The 26,228-nt window shown below is 40.5% G+C and overlaps 1 protein-coding gene across 2 annotated transcripts in view; it reads right to left on the reverse strand.

Moving 5' to 3' along the window:
• Window positions 1-345: 345 nt before the first annotated feature.
• The window catches only part of hdac11 (histone deacetylase 11), a 37,128-nt gene continuing 11,245 nt past the window's right edge, over window positions 346-26,228 (reverse strand). For both annotated transcript variants that reach the window (XM_044169783.1, XM_044169775.1), the window contains exons 7-11: window positions 19,492-19,568; window positions 18,211-18,273; window positions 6,817-6,913; window positions 5,363-5,541; window positions 346-3,528 (exon numbers count right to left, since the gene is read on the reverse strand). In XM_044169783.1, the coding sequence (XP_044025718.1) occupies window positions 3,286-3,528; window positions 5,363-5,541; window positions 6,817-6,913; window positions 18,211-18,273; window positions 19,492-19,568 (659 nt within the window). In that variant the 3' untranslated portion in view covers window positions 346-3,285. The remainder of the gene's footprint in view (window positions 3,529-5,362; window positions 5,542-6,816; window positions 6,914-18,210; window positions 18,274-19,491; window positions 19,569-26,228) is intronic.

Below are 26,228 nucleotides of genomic sequence, written 5' to 3' on the forward strand. Positions count from 1 at the left end.
CTGACCTAAAACTGGAATTTATGGTGCATGGTAGTGAATAGTGAATGCTTTAGAAATTTGATTCTCATTAATACATTGAGTTTGGGGACTTCACATAGTTGTACGTACATTAGTGACTCTTACTGAGTCACTAATGTACGTACAACTGTGGGATCTTCATTACATCATATGGGGCAGGACTTTAGGAACACCCATATGGGGACAAGCAGTACTCAATGGAAAATTCAGAGAAATGCTGACCTACATAGCAGCAGTATTAAGTAAAGTTTTCCAAACATACTATACTTTTAGCACATGGGCAGTAAAAGTAATTCAAAGATTAAAAAAAAAATAGCTAAACAGACCTTTTGGTTGCTATAGATTTATTCAACATCATTATGAATTCATAGAAGTAGTTGTCAATGTCAGCACAAATCACAAACACAGTACAGCTTTGAAGACTTCAGTGTTATTTTTGGCACGAAACATTCAATCGTCTGAAATGACTAAAATGCTGGCCGACACGGAAAAGAGCTGATGAACTGGAATTTGGGATCGCATCGGGTATTAAGGACAGGCCTGCTACAATAAGTGATATATTTCGAGTCCTAATTAAAGGTAGACTGCACTAAACCTTTCAGCTGCAATTAAAAAGCAGCACACCAGATCAAAGACTTTAGCTAATTAGCACTGACACCGCTAATATGGCCTGCCTTTCAGTTTCATTAGGAATGTTTCCAAAAAGCTTCGTGGATACGCACCCGAACACTTCTTTTCATGTCGTTCAAAGATAGGTCTTTTAATCCTTTAAATGATCGTGAGTCTGTACTCAAGTCCTTAACTCCCTAACTTTTGCAACAGTTTTTAACAGTAAAGTGAAGCCAGAGCAGTGGAAGATAATGAATGTGAAAATACATTAGAAAATCATTACAGCAGCACCTGCCAGCTGCCACTTCAGGTCCACTCAGCTGCAAAACACATCTAATGCAATGGCAGTCCACAGACGATGTGGTTTTATTATCAAAACTACCCTTTGGCCACTTTCACAGTAACATTAACATCTCTTCTAATTTGGTCAGCAGTTTTGGCTTTCCAAACACTTATTCAGCCCTGCAGGATGTATCAGATCTGGGATGTCAACATTGCTACTTCCAAGCCAACAGTACATGTCTTGGTGTACTGTGCATTTCCCAGGTGTGAACATGTGTGCAACATTCCCTCCTTCTGCAACTACTGTACTCCCCCAAGTTGTTGCCTGGATGTCAATTAGCATGGCTTAAGCTATGTTAGACAAGATTTTGATGTCATGTCTTTTATTGGGCCTTCATCACAAAGTAGGGCACAGAGAGTTTTTCACATTTCTGGTGACAGAAATGGACATGATTTCTATAGTTACTTTTGTGTCTTTATTATGTAATCAAAAAATAGGTTTGAGAGCAAAACTATGCACACTCAAATTTGTGATTAAAAATGTCATCCAAAAGTTTTGTTTGCGAATCTAAAATGTTGAGCTGAAATCTCGTGGGTGGGACCTACAAAAGACGCGTCTCCATTGGCCAGTCTCGATTGGAGTGACAGCTTGACAAAATCCACTGTAAGTAAACACGAGAGGGAGTTTTGAAGTCCGTGGAGAAGACAAAGCGGGAGCAAAGAAAATCAATGGCGTCATAGTAATAGCAAGAATGCTGTGTTTGAACTGGTGCAGCTTTTTGACTGCAGCCAAGTGAGCCGTCGTTTGGATTTTGATGCACGTCTATTCATAAAGTAGCTATGTAGGAAGATGTGATCCCCAATTTAAATCTTTCTGGAAAGATTGTTTAAGACAAGTCTTGTTATCTGACCGCTTGTGTTTCTTGCCCCATAGGGCGTCTTTTTAGTGATGTTGCCATGTTCCTAGATCTCTGCAATTTACTTACACGAAGGCTAAAACCACAGAAATACGACTCAAGACCAGAAGAATTCTTTAATGAAAATTTTCAAACAGTAAAGTCTGACTTTAATTTGGAGCCGCCGACATGCAAAGTTATTTTTTAAAGCTTTACATTAGCATGAAGGGGCAATATGAGTATTTCATGTATGAGTAAGCAATGCACTAATACTTCAGTTAACTTCAAACTGTTAAAATGTTTTTGATGAAGAGTCTTTAGTGTCTTTTGGAAGCTGTGATATTGTTCCAGCTGCTGCATTGATCATATTGATCCAACATTTTTAAAGATCTATTTTGTCTCATTTTACACAACTACTGTATGTGTAAACATCAATAGGGAGTTCTGTACGTCTGACTACAGCAAACCAATCAGAAGTAAAACCCATGAAACAGGCCCGCTCATCAATCACTGAACGTTCTTCAGTTTTTGGACTTTGTAGATGACAGGAACACACTGCAACAGAACATTTTCAGGAGTTTGGGAATGTTCGTGAACTTTCTTTCACCATACACAAGTTAAAGTGCACAGTCACATGTTTTAGTGTTTCAAATGTGTTCACAATACACTTTAGTACCTACAGAAAAATCATAACGGGTTCCCGGTAAACATTAATTGCAGAGATAGAGGGGATTAAAAGCACCCAGAGCATTTAGTACAAAAACTCATCAATGGCCAAGCTTGAGTAATGAAACACCATAACTCTATAATGATTACAATATTATCTAGAGAAAAACACCAGTTTATACTAGAAATGATCAAACTAAATGCTAATGAGGAATGAAGAACATATTTTTTGTAACATTACCATTAGATTATGTTTGACAGTTACAGTTCTAATGTGAAATTATCTTGTGTTTCACCTTCATAACCATAATCTGAGATGACGGATAAAAAATATACTTGTAGCTGTAAGAACATCAAATCTCTCATTGGACAATTATTATATCATATCTTTCACAAATTACATTATTACTTTTCCTGAGATGAAAGAATTCCTCTCTAAAACGCTCCCCGAACATATATTAAACATAAAACCCATCATGCTCCAACTGATAAAAATTTAAATAACTCTTTTTGTGGCATATGAAGGCTTATGAAAGAGAGCGCTATTGTTTCAGTGCAATTTTTCTCTTTGAATGATTACTCCCTTTGAGTAACTTATACATTAAAAATGTAAAAAATTGCCTCTTTTTTTTTTGGTTGTATATGTGCAAACAAGCATTGTGTAACCCCCCTGTGATAAAAAAACAAACAAAAAACACATTTCTGTGTAACAGCAGTAACATTACAATATCGTTAATTGCTGTCACACAGAAACTGCACAATATAAAGTTACTTGAGTGCCTTTAAATGTCACATCTGTAGGGATTAATGCATCTCAGACAGCAGTGAATGTGGATCCAACAGATCCAGAGCTACACATCATGCTGGTCACCAGCGATGATGAGCCCTCCCCCTCCAGAGCCTCTGCTCCAATCAGGCCCTGCCGGTGCAAGTTGAGGATGGAGTCAGCAATGATGCGGGCCGTTTTCTTCTGGTATCCTCCGGATGTCACCATGAGTATGGGGACGCCCCGTCTCCTCGCAGTCCTGAACACAATCTCATCTCTTTTTACAATGCCCTGGCAGAGAAAGACGAGAGAAAAGCTGGTCTGTCAGTCTATCCAAGGCTGCATATAGTACTAGTCTTTTCTCTAATGTTTCTATGGACGCTCCCTGAGGATGGAGGGGAGGCCTGGAGGAAAGAAACACACGTCCCTGTTTGTCTAGGGATTGAGAGTGGGAACAGCTTGTCAAAAATCTCATTTATTATGGAGAAATTTTTAGCACAAGGATGGATTTTAAACATTATTAGGCATGACAGAAACATATGTTCAACCAGAACTATAAATAATAATTATTAAAGCCTAACCAGGAGTTTATTTTTTAATTTCAGGCCATTTACCAGCCCAAATCTCAAATTAGCTCTACAGCACACATCAGTGTGCCATCCCTACTAACACATTCTGCAGATTCACCTTATTTGCTCCAATTATTTTCTGGAATTTACAGGATCACTGGCAGGAAATCTCTGCACACAGGAAGTAATAAATCCAAATTTGGCTCATGCGGATCAGCTCTCAGTATGCTTTCAAAATGCCTGACAGATTAGCTACATGAAGTACTCGCATGAATTGACCCAGTTGAGCCTGCCAGTTCTACATTTCTGTCAATACAGCATTGAAAAATTTTAACTTTTAAAAATGGTCAATCTTTTTTTTTTAAGACTAAAAAGGGATGTAAACTGATCTGCAGATACTCTGCACTTTCATTCTTTAACACCCAATTAATCAGTGCATTGTAACAGACACACTGCTACAGATTTGTGTCAAAATTGGAATTTGTGTTAAGGCTAATTTTGGGGCATTTAGCTTTTTTTTTTAAATTCTCCTTGGTGAATAATATGGACAAAAGATGAGAAACTGTGTTAGAAAAAAGTACAAGCCGGTGTACATGAAAACATATGGGGAGAAAGCAACTACAACTCCCAAAGAGCATTTTGGTGAGAAACATCCCTGAGCTTAAAATTCTGTTGCATATGTCACTAACAGCAAGAAGTTTATGTTTCTTTGTAGAAATCTGATAACACTTAACTTTACGATTCTGGGTAAATGATGAATTCAGCAACTGTGGTGAGGTGTTTTGTTCCCAAATGCAACAATGACGTGCTCTGGATTTGCCACAGCTTTGATATGCGTCTGACTGAGTTCTCCTCCATGGCAACGGCAGCGAAGCTGGGGTATCATAATATTTAGGGCCATTCACCTGTGTTTCTAGGTTGGGAACATTGAGGATATCAGTAAAAGAACTTCCAAACTAAAACTCATAAAAAACCCACTTCCAGAACCAGCTGCCACCTTCTGCACTCAGTGGCCACTTTATAGGGTATACCTGTACAATCTATTGCAATTCAATACAACAGCTCTGCCATAAATTCTGCCTTTATGAAGTTTATAGTGTTCAGTTTATGGTGACATTGTCAGAGATGTGTAGATTAAAATATATGTTTATTACTGAGGTCATAGTTAGTGGTGGTGTTGTACTGGACTACATTATATTGAGAGGTGTTTCTAATTGTTTGTCTTCCCTATTTCCATTTATGAGGGGGACAGAATATTAAAAACACCTCTCAATATAATAACCTCTGAGTCCTGAACAACACATCACTATGACCTGCTAAAACATAATTTCATTAACACCGCTATGACAGTGTCAAAAGAAAAAAACCCTCAACATTATAGGCATCATAAAGTTAGACTTTATGGCAGAACAGCTGGATTTGACTGCATTTAGTATTACAGGTGTACCTAATAAAGTGGCCACTGCAAGTACAACTCTATAGCACACTGAAGCGACTCTAAATCCCCAAACCCCCAAAGTTTATGAACTGTAAAATGTACAGAGCAGGTACAGTACCTGTGGTGATATGGAGAGTCCACCAAGGGAGTCCCCATCCAAGATGTCTGTCCCTGCGTTGTAGACGATTATATCAGGTCGGACCTCGTTCAGCGCTCCGTCAGAGTGGAGCTCTACCTTCTGAAGGTACTCCGAGTCCTCAGTGCCCCAGTCCAGCTCCACCTTCCTCTTTATGGCTCCTGGAGATACAGAGAAATGGAGACTGAATCCACAGGCCTCACATAGGCTAGTAATCGCTGCAGTATTTCATGCAACAGCATTTCTTTAAACACAGGCAAGAGAAAAGGCTTACAAAACGAATTTCTGATAACTGAATTCGGTAACAGTAGTCCGCCTACAGATAGTCTATAGAGTATTTGTAACATTATAACTGTTTCGCTTTGTCTGTAGATGACAGATTATCAATGTATATGTGACAATTCATGAACAACCCCTAACCAAGATGTCTTTGTGCCTAAACCTAACCAAACCTAGAAAACGGGTTTATTTGTGAAACAGTTGAATTGTTGAATCTCAACTAATAAGTAGGCGATAAATGTTACAAATACTAACTAATAAACTATCTGTAGGCGGACTATCCAAATAAAGTCTAACCCTGAATTCATATGAAATGGTCAGGTAGGTAATTGTGTTTCTCCATCTACAGAATGCTCAGACATATAAATCTGCAGCAGCGCTTTAATTAATTAGTATGTATATTTCCAATAACCCGTGCAAATCATGAAAAAGGTTAATTAGGACACCTTTATGTTTCAAAATTCAAACAGAATTAAGCTGCAAAAGCAGGAAAGAACAACGCAATAGCACGCGAAACAGAGTTCTTGGTAGTTTTTCAAGAAGACTTGAAACTTGAAAAATTGTAAGCTTTGTTATTTGAAGAGTGGGACTGTGTGGTTTTTATCTTAAAAAAGCCAGAATGTCCATTTATTTCACTTTCTTAAAAGTAGAAATTAAATTAATTGCAGAGAAGAAGATAGCTGAAGGATGGGGAGAATTTTAAAGGCAGGGCTGTGAGGTTTCATCCGCAGAGTATTGTTAGAATTGGGGTTAAATGGTAACATGTGGTCGCTGTCAGATCAGCTTTAATGTATTGACAGATTAATTTGTGTAAAAGCCATGATTATAATGTTGCATTGACGCCTTCATGATAGATTTCCTGCTGAGTGCTAATAGATTGAGTGGTAGTGCAGATGGAAATCACAGCATAATTCAAATGAGTGACATCTAGGGGCTGGAACTGGAGGAGGCAGCCCCCTCCACTTCAACCTCAACCTCCAACCAGGCATCAGGAGCAGTGTTCAGCTTATTTTGTCACCAGACTGCATCACATTTAAGTCCATGAGAACACTAGAAATGCAAGAACCTGTCTAAAGATATTAAGCTTACAAAATTTCTATGAATTCAAAAGGTAAAAAAGCAAGTTTGAAAAGAAAATTGATGGTGCTTTAACTCACTTTTAGCATATTCGTCCCCGGGATAGATGTAGCGATTATACATATCCATGATGAACACACGTCTGTCATTCAAGAAGTCACGCTCATGTCCATTTCCCTATAACAGAGTGGAACCATTAAAAAAATAAAGCACTTTGATGCTCTCTGCTTCTTTAAACATCATCCAACACTGACAAACTAAATCAAGTAATTGGTTTTTCACCCTTGATGATGCCTCATTCATGTGTAATACAAAGCAGGCGATAACTCATAGCATTTTGACAGTTCCCTACAACACTTGACTGTGCCAAGGTCCACACAGGTGTCACTCAGACCCATTTGTTTACCTCAGACACACTGCGCTGACTGACACCACCAGATCAGGGGTAAATAGTCTTGACTATTAAATGTTTAAAAAAAAAAGTCATGGCTACTCCATCACATTTCATTTCCTTTCCTCCATTTGTCACCCAAAGTGTCTGGCTGCTGTCAGGAGGAGATTAGGCATTATGCCAAGTCTAGTATTACTGGATGAAAAGGAGGATGTATGGGACAAGCAGGACAATTTGGTGTCAGCTGAACATCATGCCCAAGTGACTGTATAAATTCATTGTTGAATGTTATACAAAAAAAGGTTGCTTGTGTAGTCCAGCTGGTTCTACTACAAATTTGAAGTAAAGATCAAGTGATGTGATGCTAAGCTCAGATACTAAAGGAATAGTAAATCCGGTTATTCCCCTTTTTTGGCCAAAAGTTAGATGATTAGATCGATGCCACTCTCATGTTTGTGTCTTAAGTATGAAGCTTAGTATTAGTTTAGCTTACCATAAAGACTGGAAGCAGGGGGAAACAGCTATCCTAGGTCTGTCCAAAGTTCAAAAATATGCCTAGCAGCACCTCTAGGGCTCACTAATTAAAAAGTTGTATCTCATTTTTTTTAACCTGTACATAAACATGCAGTGCTGCTAGAAAGTTTGTGAAGTTATCTGCCTATTTTTTTCCAGTCTGTTCACTCAAAACAGTCTTGCATACGTATCATACAGCCGACATCGGATCTCATAACCTGGACAATTTTATTGGCGATCTCCGGCTCATTTCAGAGATCGCCAAGACATCGGAGGCTACCAACCCGGCTCCACCGGTTGGAAGTGCTCGCAGGCGGCGTCGAGATCAAAGGCAGGGGTAGAGAGAAGGGCTAAGATAAAGCTATCTCCTCATTGGCAATCTCTAACATCAATGTTCGGTCTCTGGCGAACAAAATGGATGAGCCGCGGATCATCTCTCACTAAAGGATTATGGACTGCAACATCATGATTTTCACAGAAACATGGCTCAACAGCGGCGTTCCCGATAGCACCATTGAGCTAACAGGGTGCTACGTCCTCTGGGCAGATAGAACAGCTGATGACTTCGGTAAGACCAAAGGTGGGGGGTTGTGCATTTATGTGAAAAAAGGTTGGTGCACGGACACTGCTATAATCAAGTCATTGCTCTGCTACCCTGGAATATCTTATGGTTAAGCGTAGACCTTTCTATCTGCCCAGAGAGTTTACATCTACTGTTGTGACTGCAGCATATATCCTCCTGGATGCTAATGCTAAACATGCAATGAAAGAACTGCATGCTGCTATTAGCAAACAACAGACTATACATCTGGAGGCGGCCTTTATCGTTGCAGGGGATTTCAACCACTCCAACCTGAAGACTGTACTCCCCAAATTCCACCAGCATGTCCCCTGCCCCACTAGAGGAGACAAGACCTTGGACCATGTCTACATCAACATAGCTGAGGCCTATCCATAGCTATCCCCCTCCCCCACCTAGGACAGTCTGACCACCTCTCATTGTTCCTACTCCCCAAGTACACACCACTCATCAAACGTGTGAAACCTTCACCTAAAGTGTGGCCAGAGCGAGAAGACTCTGTACTACAGCACTGGCCTGAACACACAGACTGGAGTGTGTCTGCTACTCAGGCCACCCTGGACTATCACACGGACATTGATTCTGATGCATCCTCTGTTAAGGACTATATAAACACTACCATCAACAGTGTCACCAGTCTCAAATAGATTACAACGTTCCCAAATCAGAAGCCGTGGATGAACAGAGAGGTCTGCCAACTGCTGAATACATGCGACACCACTTTCAGATCAGGTGACATATACAGTTCATCCAGGGCTAACCTGAAGAGGGGCATCAGGAGGGCCAAGCACAGCCACATGATAAGAATTGAGGAGCACTTCAAAAACAACTTGACCCTTGACGCATGTGGCAAGGCATCCAGGCCATCACGGATTACAAACCCACCAACACCACCCCACCAACCAGTGATGCTTAACAGATTATATGCCTGCTTTGACAGGGACAAGCAGGAGGTGGCGATCAAGGCTGTGCTCCCTGCAGTTAATAATAAAGTTGAATCTAATCCAATCTCAAATGTGATCTTCAAATCTAATATCTAAGTCTTAAAAATACATGGAGGACAGAGTTAAACAAATAACACAAAAACATACTTTTTTCATTTTTCTTTGTTGGAAAAAGTATGTGAAACTTTGCTTTCAGTACCTGGTTTGACCCCCTTGAACCATAACTTCAACCTAACATTTTCTGTAACAGTCCCACATATCAGCTTGGAGGAATTTTGGCTCATTCCTCCTTACAAAACTGCTTCAACGGAGTGATGATGGTGGGCTTCTTTGCATGAACTGCTCTCTTCAGATCTTTCCACAACATTTCTATTGGATTAAGGTCTGGACTTTAACTCAGCCATTCAAAACATTACATTTTTTCTGCTTTAACCATTCTTTGGCAGACTGACTTGTGTGTTTAGGGTCATTGTCTTGCTGCATGACCCACTTTTTGTTGAGCTTCAGTTTATAAACTAATACCCTGACATTGTCTTGAAGAATTTGCTGGTACAATCCAGAATTCATAGTTCTGTCACTGATTGCAAGCTGCCCTGGTCCAGAGGTAAGCAAAGCAGTCCCAAACCATGATACTGCCACCACCGTGCTTCACAGTTGGGATGAGGTTCTTATGCTGGAATGCAGTGTTTGGTTTTCGCCAAACATGATGCTTCTCATTTTTACCAAAGATTTCTATTTTAGACTCATCCACAGACAGAACATTCTTCCTTCTGGTTCACCCATGTGACCTTCAGCAAACTTTGTCAGCAGTTTTCTTCATGGAGAGTAGTGGCTTTCTCCTTGCTATCCTACCATACACACCATTCTTGTTCAGTGTTTGTCTGATGGTGGACTCATTGACATTAGCCAATGCAAGAGAGGCCTGTAGATCCTTAGATGTTACCCTAGGGTTCTTTCTGACCTCCTGGAGTATTACACACCTTGCTTTTAAGAGTCATTTTTGTTGGACAACCACTCCTGGTGAGAGTAACAATGGTGTTGAATTTCCTCCATTTGTACACCACCTGCCTGACAGGGGATTGGTGAAGGCCAAACTCTTTAGAAATGGCTTTGTAACCTTTTATAGCCTGGTGACCATCCACAACTTTTTGTCTGAGGTCCGCAGAAATCTCCTTTGATCCTCGAGGCAATGCACACTTCCACACTTCCTGTGTCGACATCTTCTCTCTCCCGTAGTTCTGTGCTTTCTCGTTTCTCTCCTCTCTCCTTCTGTCGCTTACAGCAGGTATTTCTGCCTCGGGGGTGCAGAGACTGGATCTGTGGTTGTGGGCCACCTGCTGCCCCGGTGTTCCTGCTCGAAAACTGCTACTACAGTTGTTGTTATTGGCTCTGTTACTAATACTGACATTATTTTTCCTTTAGCTGCCATTCCTATTATTATTAATATTAATTTTTTTTTAAATCTAGGTGGTATTTAAATACATACATTTCTGATTCTGATTTGCATTGTGCCTTTGCTATCTCACACCACCACCACCCCCCCCTCCCCCAAAACCTCTCTCTCTCTCCCTCCAATTACCTCTTTAAATGAACTGATAATCAGTCCCGGTGCCAGAGGAAAGTAACTGGCCAGGCATTTGTTTTTGTTTTTTGGGCGGGCCCTGACAATCAAAGTAATTTTTTTCAGACTTTTTAATGCAACAACGGATTCATATTGAATAGTTCAATATTATGTAAAAGTTAGTAAAACAGCGACATCGTGACAGTTGCATCAGCACCATTTACAGCACTACACATCAAACAAGCAAGACTATAACAGCGCACAGCTCAAGGAACATTTATTCTACTCTCTCATATCTATTACTCGATATTGGCAAACATACACAGAAACATACCCAATATTTTTAACCACCTAAAAGCTGTCAGACAATTCAGGGAAAAAAACGTACACTCTGAGGTAGCTGTTGGGCCCCAGAAGTGGTGGTGGTGGAGGAGAGGAGATGGCGGGAGAGATTGCACAGTGGTGGCTGCACTTGTCCCTGCTGCGGTTGTCAGCTTGGTGCTAATGTCAACGCTAGTTCCCCTTTCATTACTGGAATCAACAAAACTGCTAGCGCTAGCTGATTCTTTTAGCGTGGCTGCACCTGCTGAGTGGCCATCCTCAGCTTTTCTTGTTGGTAAACCACTTTCTTATGTCTGTTTCCACAGAGATATGATTGTTAATACTTAAACCAAGCTAGCCAGACACTGGCTGAAGTGAAGCATCATACTGACTAAAAAAAAAAAAAAAAAAGAGGTTGACGTCATTCACGTTGTTACACACAAGTCAAAACCAGTCTAGTGGATCACCAGCAGAGGGTGTACTTAGGCCATATCAGAAACCGAGTCAATTCTTCCACTTTCATCCCACAATAAAAACATTATATTCCATACACTAATGCTGCAAGATAGTTGACTATAAAAGAAACATTTGGATAAAGAACATATATATTCAATAACAACAATAATGATAATAGTAAATCACAACCCCCCAAAAAATATGATAATAACAATAATAATGCTGATTTATCCTGGGAGGGCCAAATTCCAGGATTGGCAGGCCTGGCCCCCGGGGCCAGAGGAAGAAAGGACTTGAACACACAGCAAATTAATCAGTGTTTCAATCCTTTTGTCCCTCTGAAGTCCTACTGTTTTATGATCTTGGATCATTGGACTTTCTGTTTCATGGAACAGTGTGGGTTTCCATTTTAACAAATGTAACAATTCACACCAACTTCGCATATGACGCATATCAAGAAACTGAGTACAAACTTTTTTTTGGCACATTTAGTGAAGAATAATCTCCACAGACAACTGTTGAAATCACACCAATCCCCCAATTTAATCATGCAAGCACAATGAAAAGAAAAGGGAAAAAAGCATTTCAGTGGGAATTAGGTAATTCATTACTTATCAAACTGTCAGCAACCAAGGAGCTGGGTTAATATTAACTCCATCAACCCCCCACAGATATATTCCAGTCATTTTGTACTGTGGTGCAATAAAATAAACTTTCTTTTCCTCCCTTTAATAGTCAATGATGTCATTTAGCATTTTCAAGCAGGTCACATCACAGTAAATGGTATAATCACGATAATCATCAAACTCCCCTGAAATTCTACCATTAGTACTACAATACAGTAAAATTACTACAGTCCCTCATAAGGTCAAATTCATGAATCGATTTTCTGGAGTGCAAGAACTGTAAGTTATTTACTTAAACTAGGATAGCAAGTCATGGAGTTAGAGCTAGAGCTAGACAGACATGGAGCCTGGTTTGCTGGTCCCGCTGTGACTGCTGTGTCTCTGACTGGTAAAAAGGTGCTCCCTTGTGGTTAATCAAAATAAAACTGGTAATGAAGATAGGAGGACTGTGCTGTGTTCACGGAGCCCTCTGAAAACGGAGATAAACACAGTAATGACGGTATTAGAAAGTCGGTACACTAGTACATCTCTAGTCTATATAAAGGGTATAGACCACTGTGAGATTTGGATTTTAGTTTGTGCTGTATCAAAAAACTCATATTGCACTGAGGGCTCATACTTACTTGAGACAATGACTAAATGAATGAAACCAAGTGAATCCTCTGCTCCGCCTTTAAAACACAGACTGAGACTATAAATCATCTTATTATATTATCTTATTAGTCTTATCCTCTCCCCCACATACTGTACAATAAAAGATTGCTGCGTCAATGCCATTTGTTAGTGTCCGCCAAAAGCCTTCACTGCTGGCTTCAAACAGGCCTTTCCTTCAGTTCTTTAAAACAGATATCCTCCCTTACCCAATTCAAACATCTGTATTAAATATTTTGAACCATCTATCACTACTTAAAACATAATCAAAAGGGCAGGAGGACTGGAGCATACAAAAAAATAGAATTTTTTCTTTTTCATCTAAGAGGAACAGAAAGGATGTTGTTTGTGGTAATTCAAAATAAAATAAATTTGATTTATATTGCGCCAATTCATAACAGAAGTTATCTCACTGCACTTTTCCTATAGAGCAGGTCTAGATCGTACTCTTTATAATATTATTTACACAGACCCAACAAATCCCACCATGAGCAAGCACTTGGCGACAGTGGCAAGGAAAAACTTCCTTTAAGAGGCAAAAACCTCGGACAGAACAAGTAACTGTCCATTTCCAGATGATCCTACACATACACAGCATTTATGTTAATTTAGTATCAATATCAATATTAGTATCAGTGGTAATAACACATTTCTAGATAGCAAGTTTAGCATTAGCATCCGGGATAGACACATTGTATATATTAAATAAATAGACTTGACTGATGTATATACAGTAACAGTGTATTAGCTGCTGGGGCAGACCAGAAATGGATGATTTACAAAAAGACAGATATACTAACAGATAATAAGACAATAACAAAACTACTGTTGATCCAGTTTCATGATCATTATAAGCCTGGAGGGGATCATGCCTTTGGTCCTGTGTGTGTGTGTGTGTGAATCTGTCCGCAGATAATCTCGCATACTATTGGACCCATCAGGCTAATATGTTTTGTGCACATATATACTCAAGGACCTCTCGTAGTTGTGGTGATTCACAATTTTAGAAAAACCTATTTTATTGACTGAGCCCATTGTAACGCTTAGACTTTCGTCTTTTCAGCAGTATTTGTCATTTTACGATGTGCTTTACGACATAGCAAATTACATTTCCGGCATCAGCCAGGCTAAAAACAAGGCTTACCTAGTCTGTTGCAGGCCACATTTTGGCTTTTGTCGTGGCTCAAATCATCTGCAGATTAATTCCATACCCGATATGTTATAATCCACTAAAATTAGGCACAATACGAGATGAATAAATCCCTGCATGTCTAAGGTAACAATCTCTTACAGTAGCGTTATGGTAACCCTAATAGGCTTATATGACCATATGTCAAGCTTGGGACTCTTATTTAGCCCGATACGGTTGAGTTGTTGTCTGGGACGACTCGTTTAACGTTACTAACGTTACCATTTTGCAGACGATTACAACACAAGTTGAGCTCCTCAGCCAAAGTGCCAACTTAACATTAACGTTAACCCCTGATGGCTCCATTTCCTTTATGCTGTGATAATATTAGCAAGGATAATACTGTCATAACCACGATGTAATCAAACAATTTGCTTTTGGATTTGTTTTGCAACATAGAACTAATTCATGAGACAACGGTGTAGATATTTAGCTAAAATGGACCTACGTTACTTATGATGTAGTTAAACGGAACGCTTGTGACAGTAGCCTAATTATGTCGCTTGAGAGGGCAAATGCCAAGCTCACTGAAAACGACAGAAGCTGAATTGAAAATTACCTTGTGACAGATTTATGTGAGGACAAGGGTACTTTAAGTGTCATGTTTTAGGGTTGTAATTAGCACTGTACTGCATATCCCCAATATTTCTCTCTTCTCAATTATCTGCTGAGAGGGGCACTTCAGGCCCATCTCCATGCCTTGATGGAGATTTGCTCTTTTGTTCTTCTTCATGAATTATTTACTCAGCATCTGTATTGATCCCAAGCTTGTCTCAATAGGTAAAGGCACATCATTACCAATGAGCCAAAGCTCAAAATGAATAAAGCTCTATTCCTGGAATATAGCCATGGACCTCTGGAACTTGAGACATCATCAATGTTAACACAGTTCTCAAGGCTAATTGGTGGTGGATACAAGTCATTATGTTGAAAACGCAAAGTAAGACTAAAATATGATAATAAGACTTCCAAAAATGTCGAGTCATTGTTCTCTACAGCTAGGGTGAGCTTAGTCGACTAACAGTAACCTGAAAAACAAGACATGCAGCAAAGAGGAAGCACATACTGTACAATGTAAACATAGTAAGAGATGATGTTATAGATCCACACTTGTTCTAATCTCTGTACTATTATGTGTGTTTTCTTATGAGTTCTTTGGACGGTCAAACATGGGAATCTGTTTGGATCAACTGCTGATCAGCTGGCATGACTTATGTGTCCTGCTTGAGCTGACAAAAAGATTCCATCTCTTCTATTCTCAAGTCTGAGTGTCAGAGTGGCCAAATACTCAGAGAGACTTTCTTTTAAAGTGATAACCAACATGCAGTGGGTTCAAACCCCACGCCGGCTAATATTGCCCTGTTAAAGCTCCCTTGAGCAAGACACTAAGGGGGATGTTTACTAAACCTGTCGCAAACTACCTTCAGGGGCACAAAGTTTTGCATCTCCACAGTTTTTCAGTTTATCAGGCTACTTACTAATACTGCAGTTGTAAATGGACCCATCTGCAGTTCATATGCATTTAGTGCATAAATAAGATCTGATGCCGGATTGTTTTGACACGTGTTGCACATGTCTGAAAAGTAATGGAGCACAAAAGAAAGTGTGATCTGCTGCTTAACTTGAAGTAGTGGTTGACGAGAACATACTTTTGGAACTGCTAGCGTGCATTCATCCTGCAAGAGGAAGTCTATATGCAAGGAAATGTCACAGATGTTACATGGTGCAGTGGCTATTTGTGTTTCCATTTCCTCCTCCCATATATTGTGCCTCTGAATAGGAACTCCTTAAAATACATATTGCATGAGACCAAACACTCAATTGTCAGTATTGCCGCTTTTCTTCCATTGTACTTGTGCAAAACCTTGGTGCGGCGCAATAGTAAACAAGGACAAACGCAATTTGACTGTTTACAGCCTAAAAAAGGCCACAAATCCCATGTAAATATTCCCCTAAATCCCTGGCCCCGAACACTGACCTCCCTCTGACAGTGGCAAGCAAAAACAGGACTTTCCTACAGGCATCAGTAAGATGCTTTGTCCTCATCAGAAAAACGATGCTGTTCGACCTGTTCTTGGGTCTTGACAAGCAGCTTCTTGTGGTCATGCAAATAATGACTGCCCTCTATCAGTAGCAAAGGTGGGAGTTACATGAAGTTATTATAACATCTCAAACCTCTTAAGGAGGAGCTACAGGTGGTTGATTGGCCATACAAAGCAGTTTCATGTCCTATCTCCTAACAACAATCAATGTTGGTTTCTTTTAAACATATCAGTGGTGTTTTCCTAACCTTTATCATGGCCAGGTTCTTTACCTATCATTAATCAAGTATTTTTAGTTGCCTAAACATTAACCAGACCACAGAGGTGGCATATACAAAAAAACGCATATTCGTTGTGTTTGGAACAGTCATATGGATCGTGTTGGCACTAACAAATGACCTATTTTGTCATTTAGGTATAAGTTAGATAAATGTCTTTTATAGTATTGAGATTATTGACGTGATTGTATATTTAAAGTGGGTTAAACTGAAGCCAGATCATCAAACTATGCCTCATCTGTAAATCTGTCTGGACAGTACTCATCAAAGTCTTCTCTTGGTGTGCTAAGATGACAATGTCAGATACAGACATCTGTCTTAGCTCAGCTAGTTGCTGATAAGTCTGTAAAACAAACACACTGACATACACTGAGCTGCTTTGTGCGGCAGTACCACAGGCCTTCTGCTACCCTCATCCATCCTTTAAATCCCACTCGAGTTCTAACAACCTGCCACTCACCAAAAACAGGCTTTCTGACTATTCACAATTTATAACATATAGATGCCAGTGGACAAACCTTTCGTAAATGCCCAGATTACCATCTTTAGTCTAGGCTATGAAAAATATAAATATTGGCTTAAATGACAATATATCAATAAAGCCTCAAAATTGATTCTCAAATGACCAGACAACTGTAACTAGATTAGAAGTTACAACCACCAGCATAGCTCTAAGAAAATCCTTACTTTTGAGCTGCTGAAAAAATCAAGAGTACAGAGTTTCCCTAGTCAATACAGGGAGAAAAATAGCCCGAATGACTTAATTCAAGTCAAAGAAAGGACAGAAATTACATTTTAAGATCCTCATCTGGGAGCAACATGGGAGAAAGACTTTTTTGAATCAAATATAGCTGATGATATTTTCATATTTTCATTTTTGTGAAAGATTTTAAATAATTTTAGAAGTTAAAAACTTCTGATTTATCATTTGATTTATCATTGGTACATTGGAGAATTGTCATTAAAGGTTGGGTATGTGATTCTACTCCAATACACATCAAATTCAGCAAATATCTCCTCACGGTCTACTAGCTGTCTGTTCAGTGTGTGCGCTGAAAAAAACTCCGGTGTTCGTACACAGCCCTGGCTCTGTAAATGGGAAATAAACAAAGTGGCTCGGACCGAGCCACACAACACTATTCCAGCCATGATTTGTGTGTCGGGTAACGATAAATGACTTGCCCACGGACATTCAGCTTACTCTCTAGTTTGCCAAGATATGCTGTTGTTGTGATGTTAGCTATAGCAGCAGGAGAGTTGTGAGTATCGCTGTCTGGAGCTGCTGTGCTGGCTCTGGGAAACCGTCTCGTCCTCTCTGGCTTTTAGCTTCGCAGCAACAACTGTAGGGACAGATTGCTAACCCACAACCTAGCTAATGTTAGTTACATTACTTGCTGTGTCGTTGTTCGCTCTATATCATGGTATTTGTCATGGTATTAGATTTCTCCAGAACTGCATACCCCATTTTACTTAAGTTCAATAAATCTTTTTTTTTTTTAAATGCTGATTCTGCAGGCCTTATAAAAACTGAATTATATAGCAAAAGTGGTCCTGCAGCCCCTTTATGGCACTGTTTTTCTACAAAAGCACAGAATGATAATGTGTTTAAAATCATAAAAAATAAAAAGATATTTCAAATGCACACGTCACAGCGTCAACAAGCCCAAACATGCAAGTAGCTGACATTACTGCAGATATCCCAGGAATAGTCCAATATTATCCAAAGCTGGTGTGCACTCAGCTGTTTGCCAGTGGAGATGTTTTTAGATACATTCCACTGAATATGACAGTAAGGGCCAATTTGGTACACAGTTTGCCTCATTGATTGGTGTGGTGGTAAAAGGGGGGCTATCTTGTCATGAATGTCAGCTCCTAAGCAGCGATGCACATTGTCACAGAAAGGTGTAATGGTGTCGGCTCACCTGATGAGCATCCAGATCGATGATAGTAGCCTTGGAGATGCCTTCCACTCTCTCAAACAGAAACTGAGAGATGAATTGAAAAATATTTGCTTTCTCTCTGAAGATAAGACATTCATAGCTCAGATTCTCGCTAAGGGGCTTCAAAGTAAAACCTATACTTTTGAGATGACATTACATTTACACAAATACATTTTGGCATAGTGACCACAGTCAGAATTGCAGGTCATGTGACACGCACTGGCCCAAAAATATTTTTTCCCCATACACAATCATTACAAAGGAAATGGCTGTGAAATGACTACATTTTCATAAATGTAACAAAACACTTGAAAATGACAATAATCCCATGAAAAGCCAAAACAGCAATGCATTACTCTGTCTTCTAATACTTTCTGACTTTCCTACCTTGTCTGTAGGGCTCTCAGCCCCAAGTCCATTGCTTTCTGCTATAGACATAAATCTTTAAAAACTGGTCACAAATCTATGTGTGTAGCCCATCATCACTCTGTGTTTCATACTGAATAGGAGATTACCACTTTGCAATCGCTGTGTTTACATTCTTGTAGTTACATTTTTGAGGAGGCGCACGTTAGCTACGCCGTAGTACAGGGTGTAACCTCAGAGCCTACGCACGTAGACACCATAGGTACAACATAGCCTCTTAATACAGAAGTAATGATACAGCTTTAGAGCTTTACTGAGTATTTCTGGCAGCAGGACGGTGTATGTGGGGTTGACCCAAATTAAACTACAGTGCCTGTATTCATGGTAATGAAGGAACATGTCAGCCAGTGCAACAGTGTGGTTCACTGATTTGTTTTTAATAGTTTTTGGACTACAATGGCAGTCTAAGCCTGAGGAATGAGATATATTAGGTTTTGACTACACAGGCAATAGTTAGTTAGTAGGATCAATTTATTGTTGGTTTTAGTCTTTTCATGAGATTTGTTGACAATAAGAAAAAAAAATTAATATTACCAGCCTTATCCTTTAAAGTCTCCCAGAGCTGAATCAGTGAATTATTTTCGTGCAATTCATGTGTGTGGGGAGTTTGCCTAGTTAGTTAGGTCTGTAATGCCCATGCTGCAGGGTGTATTTTATTGTTTATGAATGTAACTTTTCAAGACTGTATTATTTCTTCTTTCAACAGTTACTTAGTTTAACTTCAATCAAATAAGACTTCTAACTGAATACTAATGGGCTTCTCCCTACATGTGAACATAGCCAGTGTTTGAGTGAATGTTTCCAATGAGCTAACATTGTGCGCAGCAAAAGTCTTACCTTGATGGCCAGAGTGATGTCGGCATAGGCACAAAAGCCCCCTCCCCTATCGCTGGAGCAGTGGTGGAAGCCTCCTCCTAGGACACACACAAAAAAAAAATCTGGCTCAATGTCAGGGCCATTAGACAAGCCAAGCAGGTCACTGCACATCTGAGAAGTCTATTATTCTGACCATAATTGGCAATTAAATAGGTCGTTATTGAATTTATTGCAGTTTATAAAAATGGCTGCTGTTCAACTGTGGTACAACATCAGGTGTACTAACACCTGGGAACTTCTCACATTATATTCCAAAGCTCCAGATCACAAGTCTACCTGATTTATTTGAAGGGGTGATTGGAGTTACACTGGCCACAAAGAGTCAATCAGAAAAAACAAAACAAATAAACAGACTGCAAATTCAAGTTTCACACAACAAGATCAACCTCAACTCAGAGTAGAGAGCAAGGAGATTCAGTACCCTGCTAAATGTAAAAGTTAAACAGCTAGGGAGAAACACAAAAGGAAGACACTCCATGAATACCCAGAGTTCCTCTTCACTGCCTACACCCAACAAAAAGAAGAAAGGAAGAAGAACAACCTCATATTCTTCACTGATTTCATCTACATCTGGAAAGATACTCTGTGCAGCAATTATGCATATGTCTCCAGTGAGGGCATCAGCTCAGGAGGCAGATTAAAGATCTGTAAAGATGAACATCTTGACAAGGATGAAGGCTCTGCTTACTATCACATACTACACCAAAGGAAAGGTCATGGTCCAAGGGAATGAAGCACACCTGGAGTCCTTTCAAGAGGTATTTCCCTTGTTGAGAGCTGAGGTGGACACCAAGAGGATCAATGTCCCTTCTGACAGTGAAGAAGATGAGAGCCCATTAGGGAACCCCACTACCTTGTCCATTTCTGGTCCTCCCACACCTGCCTGCTGAAGGAGAGTATGGAGCTGGACTTTGCTGAATTCAAAGAGCTGACCCAAGCCAGGCTGTCTGACCACCCAGACAACACTCTACAGCAGCTTAAAGACGAGCTCCAGCAGCTAAAGAGAGACAAGCAGGCCTTTGCATCTGACCTCAGAGAAAGTCTGGAGGCACTCAAACAGGAGACCAATGTGCTGTGTGCTCGGTTAGCCAAAGTAAAGGAGGATGCTGAGAATAGAGAAAGGAGCTTCACTAGGCAAGTCCAACACCTGGCAAACCAACTTTCATCAGTCCTCACAATGAGACACAGACTCTCCCTGCCAGTGTCTCAAACCCCTGTCTTGTCTCTCTGACACCCTCTTTGCTCTGCACTCCGCCCAACAACACCACTGCACTTGCTGATACATCCACACAGCCAGCTGCCAACACCCAGCTCTACCCATCCCAGCTTCCTGCCACTCAGCCTGAAGAGGAAGCCCCACTAGTGGTCCTGCTGGCTGACTCTAATGGGAAATTCCTGGAAACAAACAAGCTTTTTCCTGGTAAGAAAGTGTTATCTAAATGCTGCAGCACCACAGGCCAGGCAATGAAGCTTTTGAAAAAGGAGACCCTAAAGAGCCCTCAATGCCTGGTGAGCCACACAGGAACAAATGGCCTACACAGCCTCCGTGAAGACACTGCTGAAGCAGTGAGGAAGATGGTGGAGCAGGCCAGTAGGGAGTTCTCTGACACCCGCATTTTGGTCTCCACCCTGCTTCCTAGGACAGACACCCACATGTCATCCATGACATTACCCAACGTCCCCTTGGCCCTCCACCCAACCATTGGCACCTGGGAACTCTATGATGGACTCCATCTACATAGAGAGCAGATGAAGATATTTGCAAAGACCCTCAAAGACATGGCTCTGGAACACAATGCCCCCACCCCTCCTCTACTAGCATCTTTAGAGACCTTGATGTAATTGTGTTAACAGAAACATGGTGTCAAAATGATCTGCTCACTCACTGTTCTCCAGAATATAATAAAGTCATAGTGCCCTCTATAAAATGAAAAAACATACGCAAGAGCAGAACATCAGGGGGGATCTTGGTGTGGTGTAAAGGGAGACCTTTGACGTCAGATCTTACCAGTTAAAATGGGTAAATCACACATTTGGTTAAAATTAGATCAAAGCCTGGGCATAACTGATAGAGACCTATATCTCTGTGCTATTTATATACCCCCAGTACATTCTCATTATTTTGAAGAAGACATTCTTGAACTCTCCACTCAGAAATCACCTATTTCCAGCCCCAGGGAAACGTGCTTCTAACTGGAGATCTGAATGGATGAAAAAGAATTGAACCTGATGTAATCGACCCACAGGGCAACAACCGTGTGTTTGATCAGTCTCACCTGTTCACCACACCAACCATCACCCTTCAGAACAACCTTGACTCTGAGTATCAGTGCATTCAATTTCAGACAGCAATCAGATGGGCCCAAGACAGTGGAAACAAATTCATTATGGCCTTGAACTCACCTGATCTGATGAATGACATATCAGTATATAACTAAAATCAATATGTCCCTACCAGAGATGGTGTAAAAAAGGCTATCAATATGATATTTCATAAGGCAGCTATTGAAGATAACCTTATAAAACAAAAACGGAAGCCTATTAAAAAGCAAAACGCCGACGAATGGTTTGATCAAGAATGCAAGACCATCAGAAAAGACTTGAGAAAAATAGCAAATGAAAAACATCGCCAACCAAACAACCTAGCCTTATGCATTAGGTACAATGACATTTTAGACAAATATAAATGTACAATTAGGAACAAAAAACAAAATTATACCCAAAAACCTTGAAGATATTCAAAACGCCACTAATCAAAATTAATTCTGGGGTATCATCCATCAATTGGAAGGTGGGCGGTTCAGTATGTCGAAGTGTCCTTGGGCAAAACACTGAACCCCAAATTGCTACCGAGGGCTGTGCCTTCGGTGTGTGAGTGTGTGTGAATGAGTTTGTTTCTTTGTTCTGATGGCAGGTGCCATCAGAACAAAGAAACAAACTCATGTGTGTGAATGGGGTGAATGCGATATGTAGTGTGAAGTGCTCTGAGCAGTCGGAAAGACTAGAAAGGCACTATACAAGTACAGTCCATCCATTTACCATATGTAGAACAACTTCAACACAAAAAAACAACAAGCACTACCCATCCAAAATGGTGACATCTGGAGACCACATTTTGAAAATCTGTACAAAGACATACCAATAGTTCTAATTAATTCAGATCAATGTATTATAAAAGAAAAAGACAACCAAAACCCCCTTGATTTCCCAATTACTTGGGAAGAATTGACTACACAGACTAAGTCTCTCCAGCCAAGAAAAGCTTGTGGTCCAGACAGCATTAAAAACTAAATGCTCAAATGCACAACCCTAGAGATGCAGGGTGCAGTGTTGAAGTTGTTCAATATTGTACTACAGTTTTTCTGACATCTGGTATAATGGGCTCATTTGGGAAAATCAGATCCTGATAACTACCGTGGCATCTGTGCCAGCAGTTGTCTAGGTAAACTATTCTGTAGTATTCTAAATAAAAGGATACAAAATTTCTTTGAAGAACACTCCATCTTGAGTAAAAATCTAATTGGCTTCCACCCAAAACACCGCACCACTGACCATGTATACACCCTTCACACTTTAATTATGATCATAGTGCGCATGCACCAACGTGCATGCTGCCTGTTGCCATAGCTCCGTCTCGTCGTCTTACTTTTTCCAACTTTTAGCTTTCCTTTTTCTAATTTAAACTACGCTCTTTACGAAAATGAGAGTAGAAAGTGTTTTGGTACTTTTTTCACCGTGGAACTTCTTCTCCTGCTACTTGGTCAGGGCACCGCTGCAGATCAGCTGTTTCGCCGCATTGTTTACACCAGGGAACAGCTGATCGCGTTGAAGCCAAGTGGCATGGCGCCCAGGACAACCAATGTCCCCACTGAGATCTGGAGGTGGACACACCAAGGATTCAGAGGTGGAACGAAGCGGCGAGGGAAGAGAAAGGGGTGCAGACAAAAGAGACTTAAGAACAAGAGATTTAAGCCTTCTCTCGTAATGGGCAATGTGAGATCACTGGCAAATAAAATGGACGAGCTAACGGCGTTAGCCCGGAGTCAGACGTTCTGTTCTGTGAGTGTAGTTTGATGTGCTTCTCAGAGACATGGCTACACCAGGATACCCCGGATCATAACGTTTCCATCGACGGCTTCCAGACTGTTCGGGCTGACAGGGATCACACCGGGAGTGGTAAGCGGAAAGGTAGCGGGCTTGCTGTGCCAATCAATGTATTTGGAAAACAGATGTGCTGTAAAAATTGGAGACAAACAAACTGAATCCTTCACCCAGAGAAGAGGTGTTCGTCAGGGCTGCAACTTAAGCTGACTTTATTTAATGTTTATATAAATTAACTTGCTGTACAGTTGGATCAGTGAGCTGCTCCTGGCCTCTCCCTCCTAGATAGAAAGGTGAAGTCTCTGTTTTACGCTGATGACGTTGTTCTACTGTTTCCTACTGAACAAGGACTACAGCAACAGCTGGACATAGTAGAAAAGTACTGCCAGAACTGGGCCCTGGCAGTAAATATGAAGAAAACTAATGTCATGATTTTTCAAAAACGCCCTAGATGCCAGGAGAACAAATACTAGTTTACCATTAATAATCATATCATTGAACACAGTATGAGTTATACCTACCTTGGTATAACCATAACAGCATCAGGGAGTTTCAACATGGTAGTGAATGCACTAAAAGAAAAAGCTCGAAGAGCTCTAAGTGCAATTAAGAGAACATTTTACAATTTTCAAATTCCAATTAAAATTTGGCTTAAAATATTTGATAGTGTCATCCAGCCCATTGGGCTGTATGGTAGTGAAGTACACACACACACACAAATTGTCAACAGTAAATGTACTGCATTTAAAGGCCCCGAAAACCTATTTTCTTAATCAGCTCCTTGCTATCAGTGATGGGGACCTACATGAATGCAAAATTCTCTGCTAAAGTTTTGGTTTCACATGTTGTATTTCTATTTTTCTCTGTGCTCTTCTTTAAAAGACAGCTGGACTGTTGCAGACAAAACACTGTTGTGTTCTGTTAACTGTTTTACACATTTTAATGGGAAAATTCAGCGAAGAGTGTAACAATACAAAAAACTTTTAGTGGCATAAAATCTCAGTGCAGTGCAGACCTGTAGCAGAGCTGAGATGCTGTGGCTTCTTAATGTGGCAGGGCTCATTACTTCTGTTAACTCATCAGTCAGGCTCAGGATAGTTTCAATGACCAAATTAAAACGACGATGATGTCCTCACTGCCACTGGTGTTGGTCTGCAGGAGTCATTGATTGTTACCATGGAAACATGGCTATTAGTTCTGAGTTAGGCTCGGGGCAGTGTGGCTAACTTTTTAGGCTTAAAATAAGTCAGGATGTATTCAAAACCGCCTACTATACCAGCAGTACGTACAGATTTGGTCAGTATGTAGTATGCAAACAAAAGCAAAATACCCTGATTCACAAAAATCCTCCTCTATGTATTGGACCGGTCTACCTTGTGTACTGTGCTGGTCTCGGTCACAACAACCGTTTTTTAAAAATGTATTTAATCTTTATTTAATCAGGCAGTCTGAACAACCGGTCATTGTAGAAATGGCGAACAGAAAGTAACCTGAAGTCTCAGGTCCTAAATTGATTACTGATTACTATACAAAAAACACAACGTTATAACTTTATTCACTGATTTTATTGAAACGATCGTATTTTATGGAGCAAATATTTTCTGGTTTTCCCTCTGATGTTCTCCGGGTGCTTTGCCTCGACTCTGTGATTTACAGAGTTTCCTGATGGACAGATAGCTTTACTTGTTGCCAAAGTAATACACTACTGAGGTGATTTTCTTGCCGGGTTTGGCTCCTGGCACCCCAGGGCTGACCCCGCCGTAACGCCTGCTCAGGCCTCCGGAGGTGGGCGCTGACTGATGCCCGACCCCCTCCCTCTCCCGCTTCACGCCTCTCCTGTCCCCGCCCGAACCTGCTGTGTCTTTGGCGTCCCCAGAGTCAGAGTCCTGGTCGGAGCCGCTGTAAATCACCTCGGTACTGTATTCCCTGTCACCAAATTGGCCTCCATCGTTCTCTGGGGCTGTGTTTGGTCCCGGTTCAACCGTGTTCACTGTCGATGCCAAGGATGCACGCTCGCGTCTCCGGAGTGCGAGTGCGAGCAACAGGACTGCAGTTCACTTAACAGTCATCTGTGTCATAAATAACAAGGATTTTCTGAAAACTCCACACAGTACCTTAAAATGAATTACTCGAGTGTAAAGGTGAAATGTGGACAGTTGGAATGCACCAATCAGACTTTTTCTCTTCCGATACCGATTCTGATACCTATCTGCCTATATTGAATGCCAGATCAATCAGCCAATCAGATACCATTGCTCTATTTTTCCCAAAGTTAAAATTTGTACAACAGCTACAAGACGCTCAAATCACACATCATCATACAAGACACACTATAAATTGGTCACATCAGGCTGATACTCAATGTCAGTATCAGGGCCGATAGCAATCCAGTGGATCGGACCAGTTCATCCATAGTGTACAGTATCAACAACTGTCAAAAAGAACAACACACTTTTGGATAGGAAAAACGCAAAAACATGTTGCCACTGAACTTAATCCAGGCAGAAATTATAGTTCCTGTAACATATTTGGCAAAAGATTTGTAGAATATAAACATACTGTGTAAGAGATAAGGTTGGACACGGACAGTAACAGGT

The sequence above is a fragment of the Siniperca chuatsi genome, linkage group LG2 (assembly GCF_020085105.1).
Source record: "Siniperca chuatsi isolate FFG_IHB_CAS linkage group LG2, ASM2008510v1, whole genome shotgun sequence".
Taxonomy (NCBI): domain Eukaryota; kingdom Metazoa; phylum Chordata; class Actinopteri; order Centrarchiformes; family Sinipercidae; genus Siniperca; species Siniperca chuatsi.